This window comes from Aulonocara stuartgranti (assembly GCF_965226115.1).
Source record: "Aulonocara stuartgranti genome assembly, chromosome: 10".
Taxonomy (NCBI): Eukaryota; Metazoa; Chordata; class Actinopteri; order Cichliformes; family Cichlidae; genus Aulonocara; species Aulonocara stuartgranti.
This window is the reverse complement of record NC_138946.1, coordinates 31,473,410-31,494,691: the sequence shown is the minus strand read 5'-3', so window position 1 is coordinate 31,494,691 and position 21,282 is coordinate 31,473,410. Positions and strand designations below refer to the sequence as shown.

The following is a 21,282-nucleotide window of genomic DNA, read 5'->3' as shown; positions in this document are numbered from 1 at the left end:
GAGACAAAGTTAGAGAGGCAATGCTGAGATGGTTTAAACACGTGCAGAAGGAGAGTGGAGATAGTGAACAAAAGGTGGTGAATATAGAGCTGCCAGGAGGGAGGAAAAAGTAAGATCTCAGAGGTTTATAGATGAATGAACGCAGTAAAGTACAGCATGCAGAGGGTCGGTGTGACAGAAGAGGATGTTGGAGACAGAGTGAGATGGAGTCAGACTGTATGCTATGGCAACATCTAAAAGGAGCTACATAAAGAAGATTTTTGCCATGCTAACATTTCATCCTTGTGGTCTGTATCCAAACCAAACATCAGACTGTGGAAGAAAGGTGACGTAAGTGACTGTCAATGTTGGTGCCAAACAGGCTGGTCTGCGTATTTTAGAAACTTCTTAACTACAGAGATTTTTCCACACAGCCATTGTCAGACGTTGTCAGATCTAATGAGTCTCAATTACGAGAGGGTCAGAATTTGGCATAAATGACTGCATAGATCCATCCTGCCTCGTGTTCCTTAAATGACCACGATGTGCTCATCTTCTGATCACTGTCAGCAGGATACTGGTCCATGCTTTAACATGACATTGAGTTCACTGTTTTCTAACTGCCTCTGCAGACACCGGATCTCAAACCAATTTGGGATGTGGTGGGATGTGTGATGCTGTCAAGTCAAATCTCTCAGAAATATTCTCAGCACCATTAAGAATAAAGGCAAAAGGTGGCCCAAGCCAGTAATAGAGACTGAATATGAGTAAATAGCATAACTATACGCTTTAGAATTCCTTCAACTGCTTCTGTCCTCTGTCACATTATCGAGAAGTGCTAATGAAGTCATCCATGTTCATGGATTACTCTGTATCAACTCTCGTGCAGATATATTTTATCTTCATGTGTTCAAAAAAATACAGTTCCAGAACAGGTTTGTCTTTTTTTTTTTTTTTTACTTCATTCTAATTCATCTTCTTTTTTCTTTTAAATGCAGATGGATGGTGTGCAGCTTGTTAGTCTTTTGTCTTTATGGCAGCCTTGAAGAAAGTGAATGATGTTAAGGGGCCGATTTACTAAACGATCCTGCAATTACCCACCACACTTGTCTTTGAAGATATCAGCGTTTTGTTTTATATTGCCAAAAACCATTGTTGGTCTTCCCAGAACATCCTAAACCACTGATGTGACCACTCCAAATACTCATGCTCTCTCTGATTAAACAGTTTTGATTTTGCAGCTTAAGGAATGGCCTCTCTCATCTGCATAAAGAGCTCCTTTGACCACATATTGTGGATTCACACAAAACAGCTTTCAAATTCCCCTTGTATGTTTTATTCAGTGGCATGTTAATTACTTAAATGTAAAAAAAAGATCAATTTAGGATGGGTCTGACAAATCTGTTTGTGTGTGTGTATTAGTAGGAGTGTCAAACGTAAGGCACAGGGGCCGGAAATAGCCCGGCAAAGACTTCAATCCAGCCAAATAGAAGGCTTTGGAAAATAACTAGCACATCAATTTTTGGACTTACAACTGTATCTGTAGAAGTCGTGCAAGTTTTTGGGCTGATAAAGACCTCCCACATAGCCATTCAAAAATACCAAAGTATTATTAGATAATCAATGAAATGACAGAAAAGTTCCTGTTTTTTCACCATCTACTAGAAATTGATATTTTCATTAATCAATAAAAACTACAGAAAGGTTTGGGCAATAACTTACCAGAATGTTTTCTGCAATTTTACGCATTCATCATATAGGAAACTGAGACATTAAGATCAAAGTGAGTGAGTCTGACAGCTCTGCCTTAGAGTAAATGCATTTTAAACACTTTTCCAAACAAGAAGCGTCTTTGTTTAAAAGTGATAAGATGCACATGAAAACCAGAAGATGATGTGCCACGCACAGTATACCGAAGGATGTTTTTACAGAACTTTGTTTCAACTTTCAGAGTCTATGATCATATTGAAGCCGTTTACAAAACATCCATCACTGATCATCTTCTGCTTTAAACTGACCAAGGCGTCACTCTTTAATAACCCACGCAGAGTATTTGTCAGCAGTACACCAATAATAAGACTGACATATTTAACATGATGTTTTTATTCCAAATGCAGTACAGGTCATTTATCAAGCAAATCCAATAACAGTTTAATGGCTGTGGCATAAAGAGTTACAGGATTAAAACCCCTTAATTATGGCATTTCACTTTGGGCTTCATGCATTAGTGGCATACAGCATCAGCTCACACACTATGCTGGCATCATCTAATGGAGGCATAAGTGATCAGAAAGCTGAGACACACAAAACTATGGCAGACTTTCACTTCAAACAGAAAACATGGCACATTAGCCTTTCGAGCAAAGCTCACACCTTTCACACTTTAATGTACATTACTACTATAGATGGAAGATAAAGTCAGCTATGTTGGGTCGTTGCATCAACTTACCATTAAGTGCAGGACCCAGAAAGTACAGGATATATATGTTTAAAAACCAAGTAGCCATCTAGTGGCCGTAAAAGGCATTCTGATAGTGATAAGATGCAATAACAGTCTATGATGTAAAAGAATGGAGTGTAGAAATCAATAATTCATGCTGTGTGTTCCTACAGTGCTGTAACTCACCAGCAAACACAAATCTGTGAGCCAGTACAGTCTCAGTGAGCACAAATCTACAGTCAGAGGAGCTGGGGCTGGTTTCACAAACGCTGAATATAGGGTTGAAAAGTTTAACATCAGCGGTCTCTTCCATGGCAGAGTCTCAGCAAGGATACGGTGCTCATACCTGTTTTATAAAATGAAACCTCTTCCTCTGAGCTGCATGGGTGTGCACAGACTGACAGCCTGTTTATCCTGTTGCTCATGCTTGCTTAGACACACCCATAACATTTAGAACTGCAAGAGATGTGGCCACATGTTACACTGTATGGGCTCACTCTTCAGCCACAACACCTGAAAACAGCTCTTGGTATCACTGCATGAGTGACAGCCATGATAAGAGGAGGTCAATGGAAATGTGTTTATTTGTTAATAATAATAATAATGTCTCTACACAATTTCTTCTGGAAGGAATATTCAGAGTGACACATCATTCAGTTAGGTGTGAGCTGCCTTTGGGGGTTTTTTGCTGCAACTATGCTTAGTCCTCTGCTCAGGATGAAACTGGGTGGAACTACTGAGAATTTATGAAATTCTAAGGACCTACATGTTTACTGATGAAATAGGCTACCTGCCCCAACAGGTGTAACAGAACTAATAGCAGCCACAAAGAGTTGTCAACACAGCAATCAGCGCTCACACACCCACACAATTCCTAGAAAGATCTAAGCTAGTGGAACGGGTGGAAAGAGGTGTGCGATGCCTAGTCTACCACATCACAGCTGACCTGTGCTCAGAGAATAGAAGTCACATCTTTAATAAAGTGACACCTGAAGGAGGTTTGTGTGTCTTTTACAACACTTGTGCAGCGCACAGGTGCATTCCCAGCAAAGTTTGGAGTTAAAAGGCAGAAAAAGAAGAAAAAAAAAAAGCCAGCTGACAATCAGGTTTTAGGATAAAAACAACCAATGAGCAAAAACATGTTTCTACCAATTCTCTAAGACATGGTGATTGTCAAATCAGCCCCAGACAAAGAGCAATACTGCTTTCACATTAGATTTTAAATTACAAATCACAGGGCGGCAGAAGCAGGATCTTCTTGTGCCATTTAGAAATTTGGGGTGTGAGGAAGATCAAAAGAAAATGCCAAAAAATGGCAGCAATTCAACATACTATCACTTTTACACAACTATGTGATTTCACAGCTGTCCAAAGCGTTTATTAGCATTCACCTTTGATCATCGTCAGCTACGGCAGCATTCTGCATGCAGCTTTGTTAACAGTGTTTTCCAATCTTTCGTGTAAGTTTTAAGAGCTGTGAAGAATACCACATGTTTCCATTAACATGCAATTGTGAAAATAAGCCTGCACACACAAGGGATTTGCTAACACAGGAAGTTATTGGGATGATGATTAAAATATCTCGAATTGTGTATATAAACAAAGTGGTTCCATGAAACAAGCCGGAGAAACATGATCTGGACTTAAGAGTACATGGTGAGCTGGAGCCACTGAAAAGACACAAAGAAAAGCAAAGAACAAAACAACCAGTCAAATACTTTAAAATGGTCTGAACTGAAGTCAAAACCCACTGATACAAACAACAAAGATTACTTTACCTCTTGAACATTAACTTTGATGGTCCCGTTGTTATCCTTATCCAAGGTTTTGAAGGCACCTGATTCAGAACAGGTATTAAACTTCCGAGTCAATCATTCCTATCACACTAAACTATAAAGAATTAATTTAGTGATTGGTCTTTAAAATGAAACTTACGGCACATTGCATCCAGCCTTACGAGACAGCCAATGTAGTTGTCAAAATCCATGTTTCCACTTTCATCGCTGTATCTGCGAATGATCATCTGGTACAGCTGACCACTGAGAGGGAAGCCTAACGAAGAGACGCACAACTGTGTGTTACAATTAAGCAGTACAACAACAGGTACATGTGCATTATGTCTGGATAAGGCTGTGCTGCTTATATCTAGGGATGGGTATCGTTTAGGTTTTATCCGATACCGGTGCCAAACCTGTACTTTTGAAACGGTGCCGGTGCTTAAAGAATCAAGAACACAAACTTTGTCCTAAAACCTCTCATGTTTAACGGTTTTCCAATTTTTCTTTGGTCATTTTAGCCTTTTTGGCCAGGGTGAAGGGAGTATCTGCCATCAAACAAGAAGACAGCTGCATGTAACTACGACGGTGTTTGCTAGTTCACCTTACATGCATTGATGTAATAATGTGGTTAGCCTACTCAACGTAAATTACACACGAACAACATTGAGCTACTCATGCAGAGAAGAACGGCTGCTGCTGCCGTCATCATCCGTCATCATTTCTGCTACACTGGCAGGGCTAGGGGCCAGGACTCTCCTCTTCGGGTTCTTGGGGGATGTTGCTAACTCCGGGTCCGATAACAAGCACCACACCCGCAGTAGGTACGGTGCATTTCTCGGCTTTAAAAATAAACCCGCTATGCGTCGCCAGGTGTTTCATCAGATTCTAGGAGTTACCTCCTTTGCACAGTATCACCTTAAAGCACTTGTTGCAGGCTGCTGAGTTTGCATTGCAAGTGAAACAATGTGTCTACATACTGTATCCATTCCATTGACATTTTCAATCTTCTATTGTGAACATGCCGTTTTCTGTTTTTCATTACATTTCATACAGTGTCCTAAATTTTTCAGACCTGGGGTTGTAAATGACTAATTATTAAACCAAGCCTCAAATTTTTTCTGGCTTATTAAACTAAACACGAACCTTAACATCAAGTACATACAACAGTTATTGTATGTATAGGTATTGTTTTTCCAGTGTCTCTTCTTAGAGGATTAAGTAAATCTTTTCCCTTCATTCTTGTGAAGTGCTGTGGAACCATTTGAACAATGCAGAAGAACAAAAAAATTCTCACCAGCAGCTCTGAAAGCCTCAGGCAGCTCATTTGCTCCAATGACACCGGAGTGATCGGAGTCGTGGGCCTTGTACACTCCCTAAGTAAGAACAATAGAAACATTTAAAACATTTGTGGCAACCCAGGTTTCCTGGTAAGATCACTGACAACCTAAAAAGGGTAAAAGGAAAAAAGGAAAAAGAGCTGCTTTCACAACTCCCAAGCCATAAAGGTTTAAATTCAATCACCACCATATACAAGTTACAACTTGTATCTCCTTCAGCCAAAAAATAAAAATAAAAAAAATTATACAGATCACATTTCTATGTTGTAAAAACATGGCGGCTAACCAAATTAGGGAGAAGTTTGGCACAGTGTGTATTCAAATCAGCCCGCCTAAGCAGCTGATGCTGTAAAATCTTTAAGCCACTTATTCTTCTGTGACCCCCCCCCCTGCTGTAAATGGTTAAGCCTGACCACAGTAATGCCTTAGACTATGCAACAGAGAAACAGATGTGCAGGATAAATAAAATGAAACTGTACTTGCCTGCCATCTTTTTATATTGTCCCAGAGGTGTTTGAATTCATGAAAGCCAAGTTTTCCAGTGCTGTCAGACTGAAAAAGCGTTAAGGCCAAAAGACAACAACTTCTCTAGTTAAGCAAACAGTTGCGAAGTTACTTGCACAGTGTTTGCACAATGGGTTTCACATGCCTTTTCAGTAGGGAATCCACCACATATTACAAATTTCTCATTTAACTTTTCTTTTCATAAACATGCAAATAAGACTGTCAGCTGAAACTTTGTGGTCCTCTCAGTGTTCAACTTCCCAAACATTTTAATGTGATTAATCCTCCCCATCCACTGCTACAATATTATGTTGGCTCAGGAGAAAAAAAGTCTTTAAGTTTGAGTCCGTCAGATGTTTTCTAAATCCACAGCTTAGCAACACATGAAGGGCTAGCTAAAGCGTTTTGTTATTGTTCAATTAGGACAATGAACAGAATTACAGAATATATACCCCTGTCAAACAGCCAACTGCGGACAGCAGAGATGATATACATACTACAACAACCCAGTGAACTATAACGTGCCTATAAGTGTGTCACCCATAGTGCTACGTACGGTGCTATATTACCAGACCACCTTGAACTGTTAAAAATGAACTAAAATGAATCGTTTCGTTGCCTTTCAATAGGCCATTCAGATTTTAACTAACACACTTCTGTATATACAATTTAACAGTGCTCAAGTCGTTTTCAAAAGACATATTTAGACATGTTCAAAGCAACATCCATTTCTGCATTTTGTAAAGTCGCCGTTCTAAATTATATAATTGCTTAGTGTCATTTTTTACTTTTACCCAGATATGAACTGTGTGATGGGAGGAGCCTAGAACAGAGAGGGTAAAAGAAAATGTGTATGAAGACTTCAGTTGTTTTTGGTTTTCTCTGGATTTCAGTCCACTGCAGCTTTAAGGTTTTAGTAAGCCACAGGTATGAATGGGCCTGTTAAGCCAACATATCCCCACTTTAGTTGTCTGTTCCTATTTGTTCTGCATCATTTTTTAAACTTTTGCTGTCAGTGACAGTTCAATACTGTCACCCAGGTTATATAAAACACACAGAGTACTAATGAAGGAAAAGATACATCCATGACTGCCACCATGCTCCTGCAAGACTCAATGCTGAAACCATCTGTCTTCAGATCATGATCTAAAACATAACAAAAAAATCTATTAGTAAAAAAGAGAAAGAAAGAAAAGAAACCCTAAAATGTATATGTATTCTGAAGAATTGAATCATAAGCATAATGAAAATAAGTATGACAAATGCAGACACATCTTACGCTTTGCAATGATTCTGTTCAGGATGTTCATCAGCTCGTTTGGGCTCACTTCCATATCCTACATGAAAAATATGGAACATCATTAAAAAACATGAAGAAACCTGCAGAGACACAGCTGTATGGTTTAGCTAAATGATCAAAACAATATCCATATTACTGCTGGGTCATACACCTGATGTATAGGTTTGATTTTATTTATTTTAATGAGATGAGTTTTTCAAAAGAAGCATAACATGGTATACTCTTTTAACCACTGGGAAGGGCTCGGGGGCCACATTCAGCAACAGTATAACAGATGTTCCAAAACAACCCATGACTGTTTAACAGTTAACAGGTTAACAGGCATTGTGGGTGGAGCTCAAGCAGCTCCTCCACAATGACAGACGGGTTTATTGTGAACACAGTCAGGCTTTTTTTTTTTTTTTTGCCTTAGCTGGCCCAGCAAAACCTAAAACTCCAGCTGGGGATTGAATTTAATTAAATTTAAAGTTGTCTCCTCACATACAAAGTCTTGGATAATCTCGCCCCATCATATCTTAAAGAGATTGTAGTATCATACTGTCCCAACAGAGCACTTCACTCTCAGACTACTTGTGGTTCCTAGAGTTTAAAAGTAGAATGGGAGGGAGAGCCTTCAGCTTTAAGGCCTGCAGTGCCAGCTGCCCATTAGAGCGCTGCAACTTAAAAATGTTTAAATGTATCCAGTTTAATTAGCCTATTGGATAGTGACCTAAAGAGTTATATTTTTTAGCTTTATTATGTCAGTAGATCAAAGTGAAATCATTTTTTCTAACTAAACCAGTATTCTTGGTTTGTGTCCTTAGCAGCAGATTAGAGTCACATATAAAAACATTGATATATTTTTCTGCATCAGAGTAATATATTTACATTCCTGTGGCAATAAAATGCACGGTGGGCCAGGTTACGTGTTTGGCATGAGTTACTACAGTGAATTATCCAGATAACAAGAGAGCCGCTTTTAGGACACAGAAAACTCTTTAAGCTCAACTCAGTTTGCGAAGCCATAAACTTAGCTTCATAGTACACCCGTCAGAAGAGGAAAAGGTAATTATTCAGTCAATGAAAAATAAATAAAACAGGTGTGAAAAATGGAATAGTCTAAGTTCAAACTGAGTTTTTTAAGCTGCATTTGACAGTTCTGCTGGACACATTAATATTAATGTCAACAAAAAGCAAACAGGGAATCCCAGAAGTTAGAAAAACCAAACCAAAACACCATAATACAATCGCTTGGCCATACCTCTTAGCACTAAATTACAATTGTATGTTTTCACATTAAAAATGAAACAGATCACTGCAAAAAAAAAGCAAAAAAAAAAAAGCAACAGATTTAAAGAGAAGCATAACTAGGCATTGCACTTACATCTCCAGCAATCTGTTGGAAAACTCTGCGGAACTGCTTTTCTTCTTCACTCTCATTTTGTGCTGCATACGTAACTGGCATGCGTGGTGGAGGCTGTGGGACAGATGCCCGAGAAAATATTAGAAATGCTATCACCAATCACCAATCTAGAAATTAGAAGTGATGGGCAGTGATGAAACGATGTAAACTCACGGGTTGAGAAGGCACAAACTGGTTTGGGTCGATGTTGCTACAAAGGCAGGAGCAGAGATCAAAAGCAGATGTTAGACCAACAGACCGACCAAATTTTTGCCTACCTGGTACTTGGTACTTATTTCAGAATCTCACCCAGCAGCATCAATGATGCCTCCAATAATCGCTTTGACAAAATTCATCTTCTGTCAACTGTGAATGCAAAATGCAAATATTTATTTGTTTTTTCTTGAATAAATATATAAACACACGGTAAAATGCGTGACACCCTTCACAAACACTGAATCACACGTATCACACTCTTGATCAGTGGTTGTTGATCAATGATTATGAGAATTTGCATAATTATGATGAAGGAACTGACCTCCCAGCCCATTGTTCCTTCAGTGGGCTGGTTTCAGTCATTATGCAAATGTAGTGTTTATAAGATTGGGGAAACCTGCAGTCAGCTGAGACTGAAAAAGTCATTTGGATGAGTGAGGAAACGTTTCTCCCACTGAAAACGCCCCGTCCAGATGAACAGAATCAACTTTTGGAGATTGAATTACCTGAATGATTGAGCATGCATCAAGACGCACAAACACTGTAGTTTTTAAACACACTGTTTGTTTTCTTCATAGACTCATTAATTAACGACACACCCAAAAGACCCTGTTAAAATGTTTCCTGATATGGAAGAAAATCCATGACGCACCCAGACTGAAACGGGATGAGATTTGAAAAGTTATCTTTGTTCTTCGCAAATCGATAATGACATCTCTGAACATATATGAGGGGGTCTAGTCAGTAAAACGTCCCCCTCTAAACAGCACTGCTAGATTGTGTGGTTAGGTAACGACGCAAACTGAATATATATCCGCATGCTATGTAGCGTTATGCTTCAAAACTAGCACTGTTTCAGGTCAGCTTGTTATTCGCCCTGCAGCTGCTCAGTGGCGTTAAAATACCGTATGAAAACGAAAAACTCGTAACGTCGCAGCACGCACTTAAACTAACGATATACTGGAAAGCAGCTGATTTACACTTGCTATCTTAGCTCTGAGCTAATTCAGCTACACGAGTAAACATAGCCGTCATATTCAGTAAAACTTGACACTTAACTAAACCCGAACTGTTTTCATTTGTTCTATGAAATCGCTACGTTTAATGTATATTTACCTGTAACGCAGCAAGCTTTGTAAAGTTGACCGCAGGATATTTGGGGAGGCTTGCGTGACTTCCACTAACTCAGCTGGTAGGAGGAGCTCTTCAACACGCCCCAACTGACGACCACACATCGGAGGAAGGAGGAGGGCTGGTGGTTTATTTCCGCCTGTGCTCCGGGCTCCTATCTTTACCAAATTCAGTATGATGGAATACAAATGATTTCTGTCTTTATACTACTCGGTGATACTAACAGCGTTTTATGACGTACCTTCAAATCGTTACCTTGTGTTTGTTATCAGACACGCATAATATCATAAGCATGAAAATACCACTTCCCTTGTATTAGCTACTTGTATTTACAAAGAAACACATTTTTCCATAAATTAGCTCTGTTTGTATACTCTTGTTGATGGAATTTAGATCTCAGTCAAAAATAATTCAAGACACTGAGCATCAACGCTAAGACAGATAAACTATGATACATTAATGCCAGGATTTTTTTTCCCCTGCAAAGCTCTAACTGTAAAATCACATGATCAACATTGCCGCTTCTCATTTGTGAAGTGGGTGGGGCGGGAATCGAAAAAGGTTTGATGAAGTATTTTTTTTTATAAGGTCTAAAGACTTCCAACAGATTGTTGTAATTATTGTTGTATGTGGTTCCCAAACTGCAGTTTGGAGGACTGGTATTTGCCAGTGACCTTCTAAACCCATACACCTAGAGCTCCTGCTCATGAAACTGGAACACTTACTTGGTTGTAGTGGTTGCTAATGTAGTAATCCACTTCCTATTCTGAGTCATAACATGGCACATATTGTACACCTAAAAAAGGTGTGTACTGTGAAAACACAGTAATAGAAGCACCCATGTCATGCTCACCTACTTTAACAGGTAAGGGAACTGGTGAGGCAGTGAGGAAAGGCAGCTTTTGAGGTCTGGGCCCTTGTAATTGTATTGATTCTTTTAAAAACAAAACAGTAAAACTTGGCACAAATAATTATCTGACAATCTGGATGGCATTTACTTTGAAAAGACTACGGGATTTCTACAAGGTTATGGCTGGACCTACAGTGCCCCTCACTGGATTGTGTTTGGGGGGGTATGTTGACCCATGACTCAGAATAGATAAATGGTTGGTTTAGGCACCAGGACTGAATCAGATATACAGTAGGGTTGGGGCCATTGAGTAAGTTTTTTCTTTGTGCTACTTTCATTTCAAGTGAAGAGATAATTCTGTATTTTGTTATTTTTGTTTTATTTCAAACCCAGCTATGGCAGGGAGAGACTAAATCTAAAACCCATGACTGGAAAAGCGAGCGAGCTGGTTGATATGATGGACAAAACAAAGGTAGATCTATTGTGTGTGCAGAACACCGGGTGAAAGGGAAGCAAGGCCATATAGGAGCTAGATTCAAAATGATCTGCCATGGTGTACATTGGAAGGAAAATGGAGTTGGGAAATAATGAAGAAAGAGTATGGGTATAGTGTTGTGGAGGTCGGGAGATTGTCAGATAGGATGGAAATGGTTGCGGTGAACAGATAAGTATTACATAAATTATGCAAACACATATTAGACAATCGTAGTAAATACAAAATGCATTTTTTATTGATCTGAAACATTTAATCGGAAAAGGCAAAGGGAATGATCTAGGACAAGATGCCAAAGACAAGGCAACCTGTTAATTGTGAGTGCACAGTACTTAGTACTTAAAAAATACTTAAAGCTTGATTTTTATGAGTGAGCAATAGTAACAATTGTCATGGTCTGTGGTGGGTGGCTGGAATTTCCGTAAGGCTCCTGAACTTACCTGGGATCCGCCCCTGGGCAGGGCCAACTCCTCCAGCTCGTGCAAGCCTGGAGCCATCAAGTCAGAGGAATTTAAGCCACAAGTTGATGTTCATTCTCTGCCAGTTTGTCATCAACACATGTTGGTAACATGCTGTGATTTCGCTTGTTAACAAGACTCTCTTGTGCTGCAGTTGCTGGAGTCACCTTAGTGATGGGCAGATGAAGCTTCATGAAGCACTGAAGCTTTTCATCCAATTGGTTCACTCCAGTGCAAAGCTTCTTGAAGCTTCATTTGCTGTAGTAGGACATCTACTGGACGTAAAAATATTAGTTGGCATGAATTTGAAGAGTGTGGCCTTTTGCACACAGCCTGTAAATGTCAACAACAAAAGGAGTGTGTAAAACATCTATATTGTAGTGATGCAGTATACTGTGTATATTTATACTGGCAGTATGGAAAATGATTATTTGGAAATACTTAAAATGGAAATGATCATTTACTGTGAGGTGAGGTGTGGTTGGGGTGTGGACAGTAGTTGTGCTTTTGTAACGTTGAGGTATGGACAGCTACACACTGAGGCTTTGAGCCTCAGTCCTGCCTGTTCACATTTTATTCTGTAAAAACTAAATTTCCACTGCTTTTATGACCTTTTTAGTGGGGAGAACATAGCTAGGATTTAATGATTTAACAAATCTTTTAAATCCTTTGTCCTCCACAATGCTAAATGGCTGGGAGTCCTCAATCACCATGCTAACCAGGTCTTCATCTATTTGAGATTGTTCTCCTGAGGAAAGACAATAAAGACAAAGCACAAATATAAATATCACACACGTAACTTATAACAGTTGTATAATATTGTTATATCATTTAGTAACATTACAGCATGCTATATTATCATGGCATTTGATGGCTCACCTGGTCTTGCTCCACAATCGGTGTTCCTCTTATTCTCATGCAAAGCTCTGTAGTGCCTAAGCATGGATGAGGTGTTGTTGTTATATCCCAGCTCCCTGGCACATAGCAAACACTTCACCTTGTACAAAAGTAAAGCCGCTTAACATAAATTGTATTGCACCATCAGTATTATGAAAATACATCTTCTGTAGAAATTTACATACCTTGTTGGGAGGAATAAGATCAAAATGTTCCCACACAGGGGAGGACATCCTCCTCTTCTTAGCCGGCTCCATTCTCTCCTGACTTTCTCTCCTCACTCTCATAAACCTCCAAACGGTCTCCAAACTCTCACTAACCGCAACTCTCCATCAAACACCCACATTTTTGATTGAAGTCTGAGGGGTTTATATCGCTGTCATATCTCGCGGCAAAGTTCGAACCACTTCATGAACCAGTCACGTGGTACAGCCGGGCAGCGAGGCTTCGGACGTCATCATTTTCAGCTCCTCCCATAAATGAAGCAAGCCTCGATACGCGCATCGCGATTTTTAATCAATTTAAAGGTTTTTAAGCATACCTGAGACCAGAAGTTTTGGTCTAAGCTGACTGATAAATCTGCTTCCCACTTTGCAATAGGAAGGGATATTGATTCATCTAATTTAGAAAGTGTTCTGTATATTTTAGATAATAATTTGGGGAATTTAAGAGTAAGGAAATGTGCCGCACTTGGTGGTGTTTGTAATTCAACTTGACTGAGGTTAAATTTCTTTTTTACTATGGATTTAATTTGTTGATATTCTAAAAATCTTTTCTTGTTGATCCCATATTGTGTAACTAGTCTGTCAAATGGAATAAATTCTGTTCCCTCTAATATATGTACTAAGTATTTAATTCCTTTACAACTCCATTCTGGGAAATTAATCATATTATTGTTTTGTAATATGTCAGGGTTGTTCCAGATAGGTGTACGTTTGCATGGGATTAATGAAGACTCCGTTATTTTTAGAAACTCCCACCATGCTGTCAGAGAGAAGCTGATGTTGATACTTTTAAAGCATTCATGTCTCTTGATGTTTGAGCTAATAAATGGTAGGTCTGAAATCTCTAGATCCTTACATAGTGCCTGTTCAACATCTAGCCAGGGCTCATCTAAGAAGGTATGTTTTAACCATTCTGAGATGAACTGAAGCCTGTTGGCTAAGAAGTATTGGTGAAAATTAGGCAGATCTAATCCTCCTCTATCCTTGGTTCTTTGTAGCGTTTTTAAGCTAATACGCGGGGGTTTATCTTTCCAAAGGAATTTGGAAATATATGAATCCAGAGATCTGAACCAATCTTGTGATGGTTTGTTAGGGATCATCAAAAATAAGTAATTTATTTTTGGCAAGATCATCATTTTTATAGTGGTGACCCTTCCCATGAGTGATATGGGTAAAGATTTCCATCTAGTCAGATCGCCTTCTACTTTCTTTAGAAGTGGGATGTGGTTTAATTTAGTTAAGTCTGAAAGCTTAGGAGAGACATTAATACCTAAATATTTAATATTTCCGGATTGCAGTGGGGCAGAGGAAGAATTATGGAAGGAGCAGTTAATGGGGAGAACTGTAGATTTTGGCCAGTTAATTGAATAATCTGAAACTCTTGAAAACCAGTTTATTAGAGTAATTGCCTCAGAGAGGTTGGTTTGTGTGTTTTGCAGAAAAAGCAACACATCATCCGCATAGAGACTGATTTTATGTTCTATGTTCTTACATTTTATGCCCTTAATTGTTGTAGCCTGTCTAATTGCTGCTGCTAGAGGTTCGATAAAAATTGCAAACAGTGAAGGGGAGAGTGGGCATCCCTGCCTGGTGCCCCTCAGGAGACAGAAGCTGGAGGATGTCTGGTCATTTGTTCTGATACGAGCTGTTGGGGAGTTGTATAATATTCTTATCCAGTTTATGAAAGAGTTTCCAAAACCAAATTTTTGTAAAGTTGCGAATAAAAATTTCCAGTTAACTCTGTCAAATGCTTTTTCTGCATCTAGAGATAATATTATGGTTTCGATGTTTTTATCGTATGAGTAGTCTATTAAATTAAGTAATCTACGAGTGTTTGTTGAGGAGTGCCGACCTTTTATGAAACCAGTTTGGTCAGGATGAATTAAGAGGGGGGTTATTTTCTCTAATCTCTTTGAGAGAGCTTTGCAGATTATTTTAAGGTCTACATTTAAAAGAGAAATTGGACGATAGCTTGAGGGAAATAAAGGGTCTTTGCCTGGTTTTAGTAGGAGACTAATGTTGGCAGAATTCATATTTGGTGGTAGTCTGCCATTTTCCTCGATTTCCTGCAACATGTCGTGGAATACTGGTGCCAAAATTGTCCAGAATTCTTTGTAGAATTCTGCAGGGAAGCCGTCTGGACCTGGAGCCGTATTATTGGGCATACTTATCAGGGCTTGCTGGAGTTCACTTGGCGTCAGTGGCGAATCCAGTTCCATTGCTTGACTGTCTAGTAATTTTGGAAGAGTTACGTTGTCAAGAAACAGATCAATTTCATTTTTAGATGGGTTTATTTGTGGTGAATATAAAGTTTCATAGAAATCCCTAAAAATGTTGTTTATTCTTCCAGGGTCATATATTGTGTTCCCCGATAAATCTTTAGCAGCACATATAGTTGTTTTTTCTTTATTTATTTTTAACTGGTTAGCTAGAAATCGACCTGATTTGTTACTGTGTTCAAAATTCTGCAAGCGAAGTCTTTGTATAAGGAATTGTGTTTTTTTATTAATAGTTTCATTTAATTCTAGTTTTGTCTTGCGTATTTTGTTCAATGTTTCCTGATCTTGGTCGCACGCGTAGGCTTCTTCTAGTGAATATTTTTGTTTTCTTTTTGTTTTCTTCTTTCTTTTTGTGTGATGAGAAAGAAATTATTTTACCTCAAATACACAGTGGGCCAAAATTCAAAACTGGAACAAGGTCGCGGGCTAGCATTAATATTTATGGAGAAAAAAAATCTTCCTCCAGATTTAAGAATGAATCTTTTCTTGTGGACTCAAACAAGTTTTGCTGAAAAACTGATTATGGAACAAGCAAAGCTTAATACTAAACAATATATATATTAGCTGTATAATACCAGTAGGCCAGCTCTAATAATAATTTGGTATGGCTTCGCGGGCCAAATGTAATTAGGCTGCGGGTCAAATCTGGCCCGCGGGCCAGAGTTTGACACCTATGTTGTAGGGTCTTCACCTTACAAAATCAAGCACCTTGAGGCAACTGATATTGTGATTTTGGGCTATATAAAAAATGTGGAGGAGTAGCAGCTCTAGTCTAAGTCCCTCCCAGATGGGTGAGCTCCTCACCCCATCTCTATGGGAGACGTCAGCCACCCTTAAGAGGAAGCTCATTTCCACTTCTTATATCCGTGATCTCATTCTTCAAATCTTGTTTGAGTTTGAGAGATCGACCAAAGAAGAATGAGCTGAGATTGTCAGGACATATGTGTGAGATTTGTTGAAAATAACAAACAACAACAGGCTGATATCCAGCAAAGGGATACACAATTGACTTTTAGCATAAAGGTGTCATGATCCTGGGTCCTTTTGACCCAGCGTTTTGTGTTTTCTCTTCGTGATTTTGGTTCTGTTCTTCCTCTGGTTAGTGTTTACTCTGTTCTGCCCGTGTGTTCCTGTATCTAGTCCGTGTTTCTTAGTTTGTGTCCTTTCATGTGTAAGTTCCTGTTTTATTGTGAAGGTCTGTGTCTTATGTGAGTGTTTTCAGTTTGCCTCCCTAGTCTCGTCATGTTAATTACTCCCAGCTGTGTTCCCACCTGTATGTAATCCCCCTGTGTTCTCTGAGTGTATTTAAGTTGTGTCTTCTGTCATAGTAGTTGCTGGTTCGTCTGTGTTGTTTCCTCTCGGTCTCCCTGCGTCTCTTCATGTGTATTTCCCCGGATCTCCCTGCACCGTCATTCCTGGGGCCCGTTCTTCGTACGTCGCTTACTACATCCAAGATCAAATGACACATCCAAGATCAAATCATCGCGCTAACTCTGAGCTCGCTATTCCGGTTCCCCGAACACACCTGTTGTTGACGATTAGTATAGCTGGATGAAGTAATGTGAGATCACTGGGTGGCCCAACAGGGGCTACGCATCGATAGTAGAAACATTGATCGGCAACCCTTTGATTGGTCGGCGAAAATGTCGAAGGAGCGCGCTCGGTATTCTTCGGCAGCAGAGCAAGAACTCTTGAGTGAGGGATTTTAGGAGTTTCAGAGTCTAATTAAAACGCAAGGGAACACTGCAAAGGCTGCAAAAGCAAGGAGAGAGGGCTGGCAGGAAGTTGCTGACAAATTAAACTCGTAAGTAATTTAATAATAACAATAATAATGGAGTGGATCTATATAGCGCTCTTCAAGGCACCCAAAGCGTTTTACAATGCCACTATTCAGTCACTCTCACATTCACACACTGGTAGCTGTCACAGCTGCCCTGGGGCAGACTGACAGAAGCCAGGCTGCCATATCGCGCCATCGGCCCCTCTGGCCAACACCAGTAGGTGGTAGGGTAGATTTATCATATCACACCATATTATCCAATATTATATTACATTATATTATATTACATTATGTTATATTATATCCCCTTTCACATTAGAGCCACAACAAGACCCACTAGAACATGGGAACAAGTAAAAGTGAAATATAAGAATATTCTACAGAATGGTAATATTTATCACTTATATTGCTTTTCGTCTCTTGGACAGAGACCCTGAAATAATCTGTTTGTTTGTTTATAACAGCAACCAAGAAAAGGGGCAGCGCAAAAAAAGACAGGTGGTGGTCCTGCACCCCCTCGTCAACAAGTTGGTTAAGTGAATAATACCCTCACGGGAAAATCGATATCTCTCTATGAGCACACTGTCGCGCTGAGCTAAAGGATCCTGTCTGTCCCGCAATATACGCTGGATTCTGAGGACTCTCCTTATCAATCTTGCACCTTCCGCAATGGGTGGCTCGCGTATACGGACAGGACATGGCTGCAACAGGCTTCCCAAATCCACCTTCGCTTTTATAGCCGTGGTCTCCCATCTTGATTACACGAAGTAAATTGCAATTACTACTCTGAAATCTGAATTACATCTGTAATAATCACATACATGTAATAGAATGTTAATAGTACATTTCCCTTTTTTAGGAAATGACCTGTATGTATCTGTGTGACATCAATAAAAGGATCAAGTGCTGCATTATCTTTAGTTACATTGATGTTATTTATTTATGGTACAACAGTGGTAAAATATCGCTGTTGCTTTCGTATACATGAAGCGGAAATACCTGAGTGGCCGCGATCTAATCCTGTTTACATAAAGTAAACCTGCTCCCGAGCAGGTTTACGCTTACGGCCCTGTTGCTATGACAGCAAGTCCCGGATGGGCTTCGAAGAACCGAACGATCCAGGATCACGCGAAATCGTCAACAGTCAAATCCGGCTAACTTACTTAGCGAGGTACGAAGAACGGGCCCCTGGTTTGTGTTGTTAGTTTACCCAGTTTAGGTTTTCGGTTTCATGTTCACACCCCGTTGCTGTTTGTACCCACTGCTGTAAATAAACACTCACCTGCACCAGAGCTGCCGCCTTTTGGGTCCTTTCTCCACCTCCACACGGCTTGCCCCGGCAAACCGTGACAAAAGGGATCATAATTTTGAACCTTGTAGTTTTTGTTTTTTCTGAAAAAATTTTGTTTCTGTGTGCAAATTAAAATATGTACTTTAAAAATTTCAGTTGTCATAGGTGGCTGATATTTCTGTTCATTGTAAATGAGCAGGTCAAAAAGGAGCAGGCATGATGTGGGTGTGTTTTGGGACACTGGAAACATCTTTCCTTTCACCTCCTAGGACCTGGCATCCACATATGTGGACATCACATTTTGGGCTATTTAGACCAAAACACTCAATTTTGCTCTACAAGGGCCTGATATACAAGACATTATACTGCTACTGTTCTATCGAATTTTTTGACGAATATGTGGCTCTCTTTTTTCTTAGAAACAAAAATTAGGTGGAAAAAAAAATCTGGTAATTCTTTGTTTTTCCATTCATCAGGTCCCAAACAGCCCAAATATCAAAGAGAAATTAAAAATGCATGCCGTGGAAGAGTTCAGGTCTTTAGAGGTTAAAGACACTTTCAGAAAAGTTATAATATTGAATTAGATGGGTGTCAGTATTAGATATTGTACTATTCAGATTCAGATCAATGTAACATAGATCAGATGATCTGAGTTTTATTCATAGCTGTATTTTGAACAACATTTGAATCTTGATGTGCCTGACCCAAAAGCTTTTTGCACCATGCTCACCTGCACCAGTCCCTCTCTCATTCATAATCAGTGATCACTCCTAGTGGCAGTTGTAGCAACTACACTGGATAAAATCAAAAATTACCTTCACAGAATTACATTCAGAACAGTATCAGTAAGCATGTTTGCCTTCTCATTTGCCCTAATGTGCTCAAATATTTACAAATGCTAACCGGGTTGTTGTGACAGATATCACATATTGCTTTGACAACTGCCATTCAAGAACTGTGCCTAACAATATAGAAAAAGTGTAGCAATTATTTTTAAATTGAGATGAAATGCATAATGGTGCGCTGCTTGAACCATGTTCAAGGAGAAACACAAACTATTGTCTAATTATAGTAACAGGACTGTATAGCCTACATATAGCCATTTCTTCATGTTCAAGATTAAAATACTGCAAGATTTTTAGTTTCACAAGATGTAGCCTTTCCCATTATATTATAATCTATTAGCATTTAATTCTATCTATATTATTATCCATTATAATATTTTGTAATAATTAACTAAATGTAGTATTTCTTGGGCAAACTAATTGTTAGTCAATTAATTGTGGATGTCAATTGCTATAGTGACTTATACCACCAGATAACAACAAACTGATATTCTTTAGTATATGTACGACAAGTCTAGGTAATGATATTTGTCAGAACTAAAGGTATTAAGCCAATCAAAGGCTTCTGTTGTCATCTATTATTTCCTGTTATTCATGGTGTGCTATTTCTCTCCTGTGCCTTTTGTTTTGTGGCGAATCAACATTCGAATCTGTCCATGAACATGAACAGGCCTTCATGGTCATGTACAGTTAACTGTTGGGCTTAAAAACTACTCAGACTGTTATTGCTTAGGTTACATTATCCTATTCCGTATTCATAAGATTCATGTTGGTGCATCTTTAAGCATTCACATTTGGTCATTTAATAGACAAAGAATTAATAAGCAATGTTTAATGATTAAGCTCTGCAGTGCACTTAATGGTGTATAGATGGATAGAAGGACAGATATTCCTTGCCATAAATCCTTTCACTTCACTTTGTTATATGTATAAATAAATGATTTTATAGAAATTTATGACAGTTTCAAAGAGGAACTGGAGCACTGTTTAAAGCTCTTAACAATTCCTCTGAAGATTTGCCAATGGACTTCAGGCGTGTTTGAAAATGGCAGCACACCACATTGAATCATTAAACAGAGCTTAATGATAGTGGAGAGAAAATTGTGTCTTCGTTTATTTTAACAAAATCCTATTCTCTGATAATTGGATTGTATAAGCAGTGATTACTCTTTACTCGTAATAAATTATACCATTTTTGTTGTTGTCTGGGAACAACTATGTATAATTTCTGCAAGCAATCATAGCTACAGCTGCCAAGTTAGAAGCTACTATTCCTCCACTGGCCTGGAGATGCTGACCATGAAGCCAAATACACCTGGTACTTATATAAATTACTTATGGAAAGGTTAAACATAAATAATTTGAATAAGGGTACAAAGATCAAAGATCATCACTGGCTTTAATTAGGCGTTTCCTGTCACGGCTGTACACAGGCCAAGCTGCATCTTCCTTAGGTTCAATTAGCTCCACATGGGATACCAGTTTATGTTTATCTACCACCTGCAAAGTAGCAACCCGTCACGTTATGACTGTAGAGCCTTTTTGTGTGAGGACTAATATGACAGTGTGTGTGTGTGTGTGTGTGTGTGTGCCTGTAAATGCAGAATAAAACCACTAAGTGGAGTCAAAGAGCATTTGAATGAGGTGAATGACAACGAACACACAACTGTATTTTTGCATCCAGGTATGAGCCATTTACCCAAATGTAGCTCAGCCATTAATCATCTAAATATGGAAACTTTTTCATGGCTGAGATCACAGTTTTCTTTCACTATTGTTTATCTCTCAGTTTCCATTGCTACTTATCAACTAGGCTGGTAAAGCTTTGTATAAAATATAGAGCTTTGGGGCATAATTACCTTTTTATAGCTACAAGGTTTGTGATGGATTTCTTGAAATGAAATAAGAAAAAACAATCAGCTTTCCTGGTACAATGCTAACGCTACTTCTTTACTTCCTGACTTAATACTTCTTTGTAATCGTCACATTTTATGTTTCCTTCATTGTTAAATGAAAGAACTGTGGACAAAGAAAACATTTTAATGTATTTTTCATGCATTTATCCTAGATAAGTGTTATAGCTCCATGACATGTTGACA

The 21,282-nt window shown here is 38.9% G+C and overlaps 1 protein-coding gene and 1 long non-coding RNA gene across 2 annotated transcripts; both read right to left on the bottom strand.

Moving 5' to 3' along the window:
* Nucleotides 1-2,064: 2,064 nt before the first annotated feature.
* On the bottom strand, nt 2,065-10,180 carry capns1a (calpain, small subunit 1 a). Its single transcript, XM_082548417.1, has 11 exons — nt 10,052-10,180; nt 9,029-9,085; nt 8,894-8,930; nt 8,702-8,794; nt 7,318-7,375; nt 7,120-7,184; nt 6,014-6,086; nt 5,492-5,566; nt 4,355-4,471; nt 4,198-4,256; nt 2,065-4,089 (listed from the first exon to the last, which is right to left on the bottom strand). The coding sequence occupies exons 2-11, from the start codon at nt 9,073-9,075 to the stop codon at nt 4,063-4,065; spliced, it is 651 nt and encodes a 216-aa protein (XP_082404543.1). The 5' UTR covers nt 9,076-9,085; nt 10,052-10,180; the 3' UTR covers nt 2,065-4,062.
* Nucleotides 10,181-11,919: 1,739 nt separating this feature from the next.
* On the bottom strand, nt 11,920-14,705 carry LOC309716208. The gene is made up of 3 exons (XR_014279386.1): nt 12,950-14,705; nt 12,747-12,864; nt 11,920-12,615 (listed from the first exon to the last, which is right to left on the bottom strand). It is a non-coding gene; the product is annotated as an uncharacterized lncRNA (long non-coding RNA).
* Nucleotides 14,706-21,282: the final 6,577 nt, after the last annotated feature.

Excerpts from the sequence above, each read along its gene's own strand:
- capns1a (XM_082548417.1), bottom strand. The coding sequence starts at position 9,075 with ATGAATTTTGTCAAAGCGATTATTGGAGGCATCATTGATGCTGCTGG. Across the intron at positions 7,185-7,317 it reads GAACAGAATCATTGCAAAGC|ATCATGATCTGAAGACAGAT; the intron begins GTAAGATGTGTC and ends GTTATGTTTTAG. Across the intron at positions 6,087-7,119 it reads GCATGGTGGCAGTCATGGAT|TCTGACAGCACTGGAAAACT; the intron begins GTATCTTTTCCT and ends ACGCTTTTTCAG.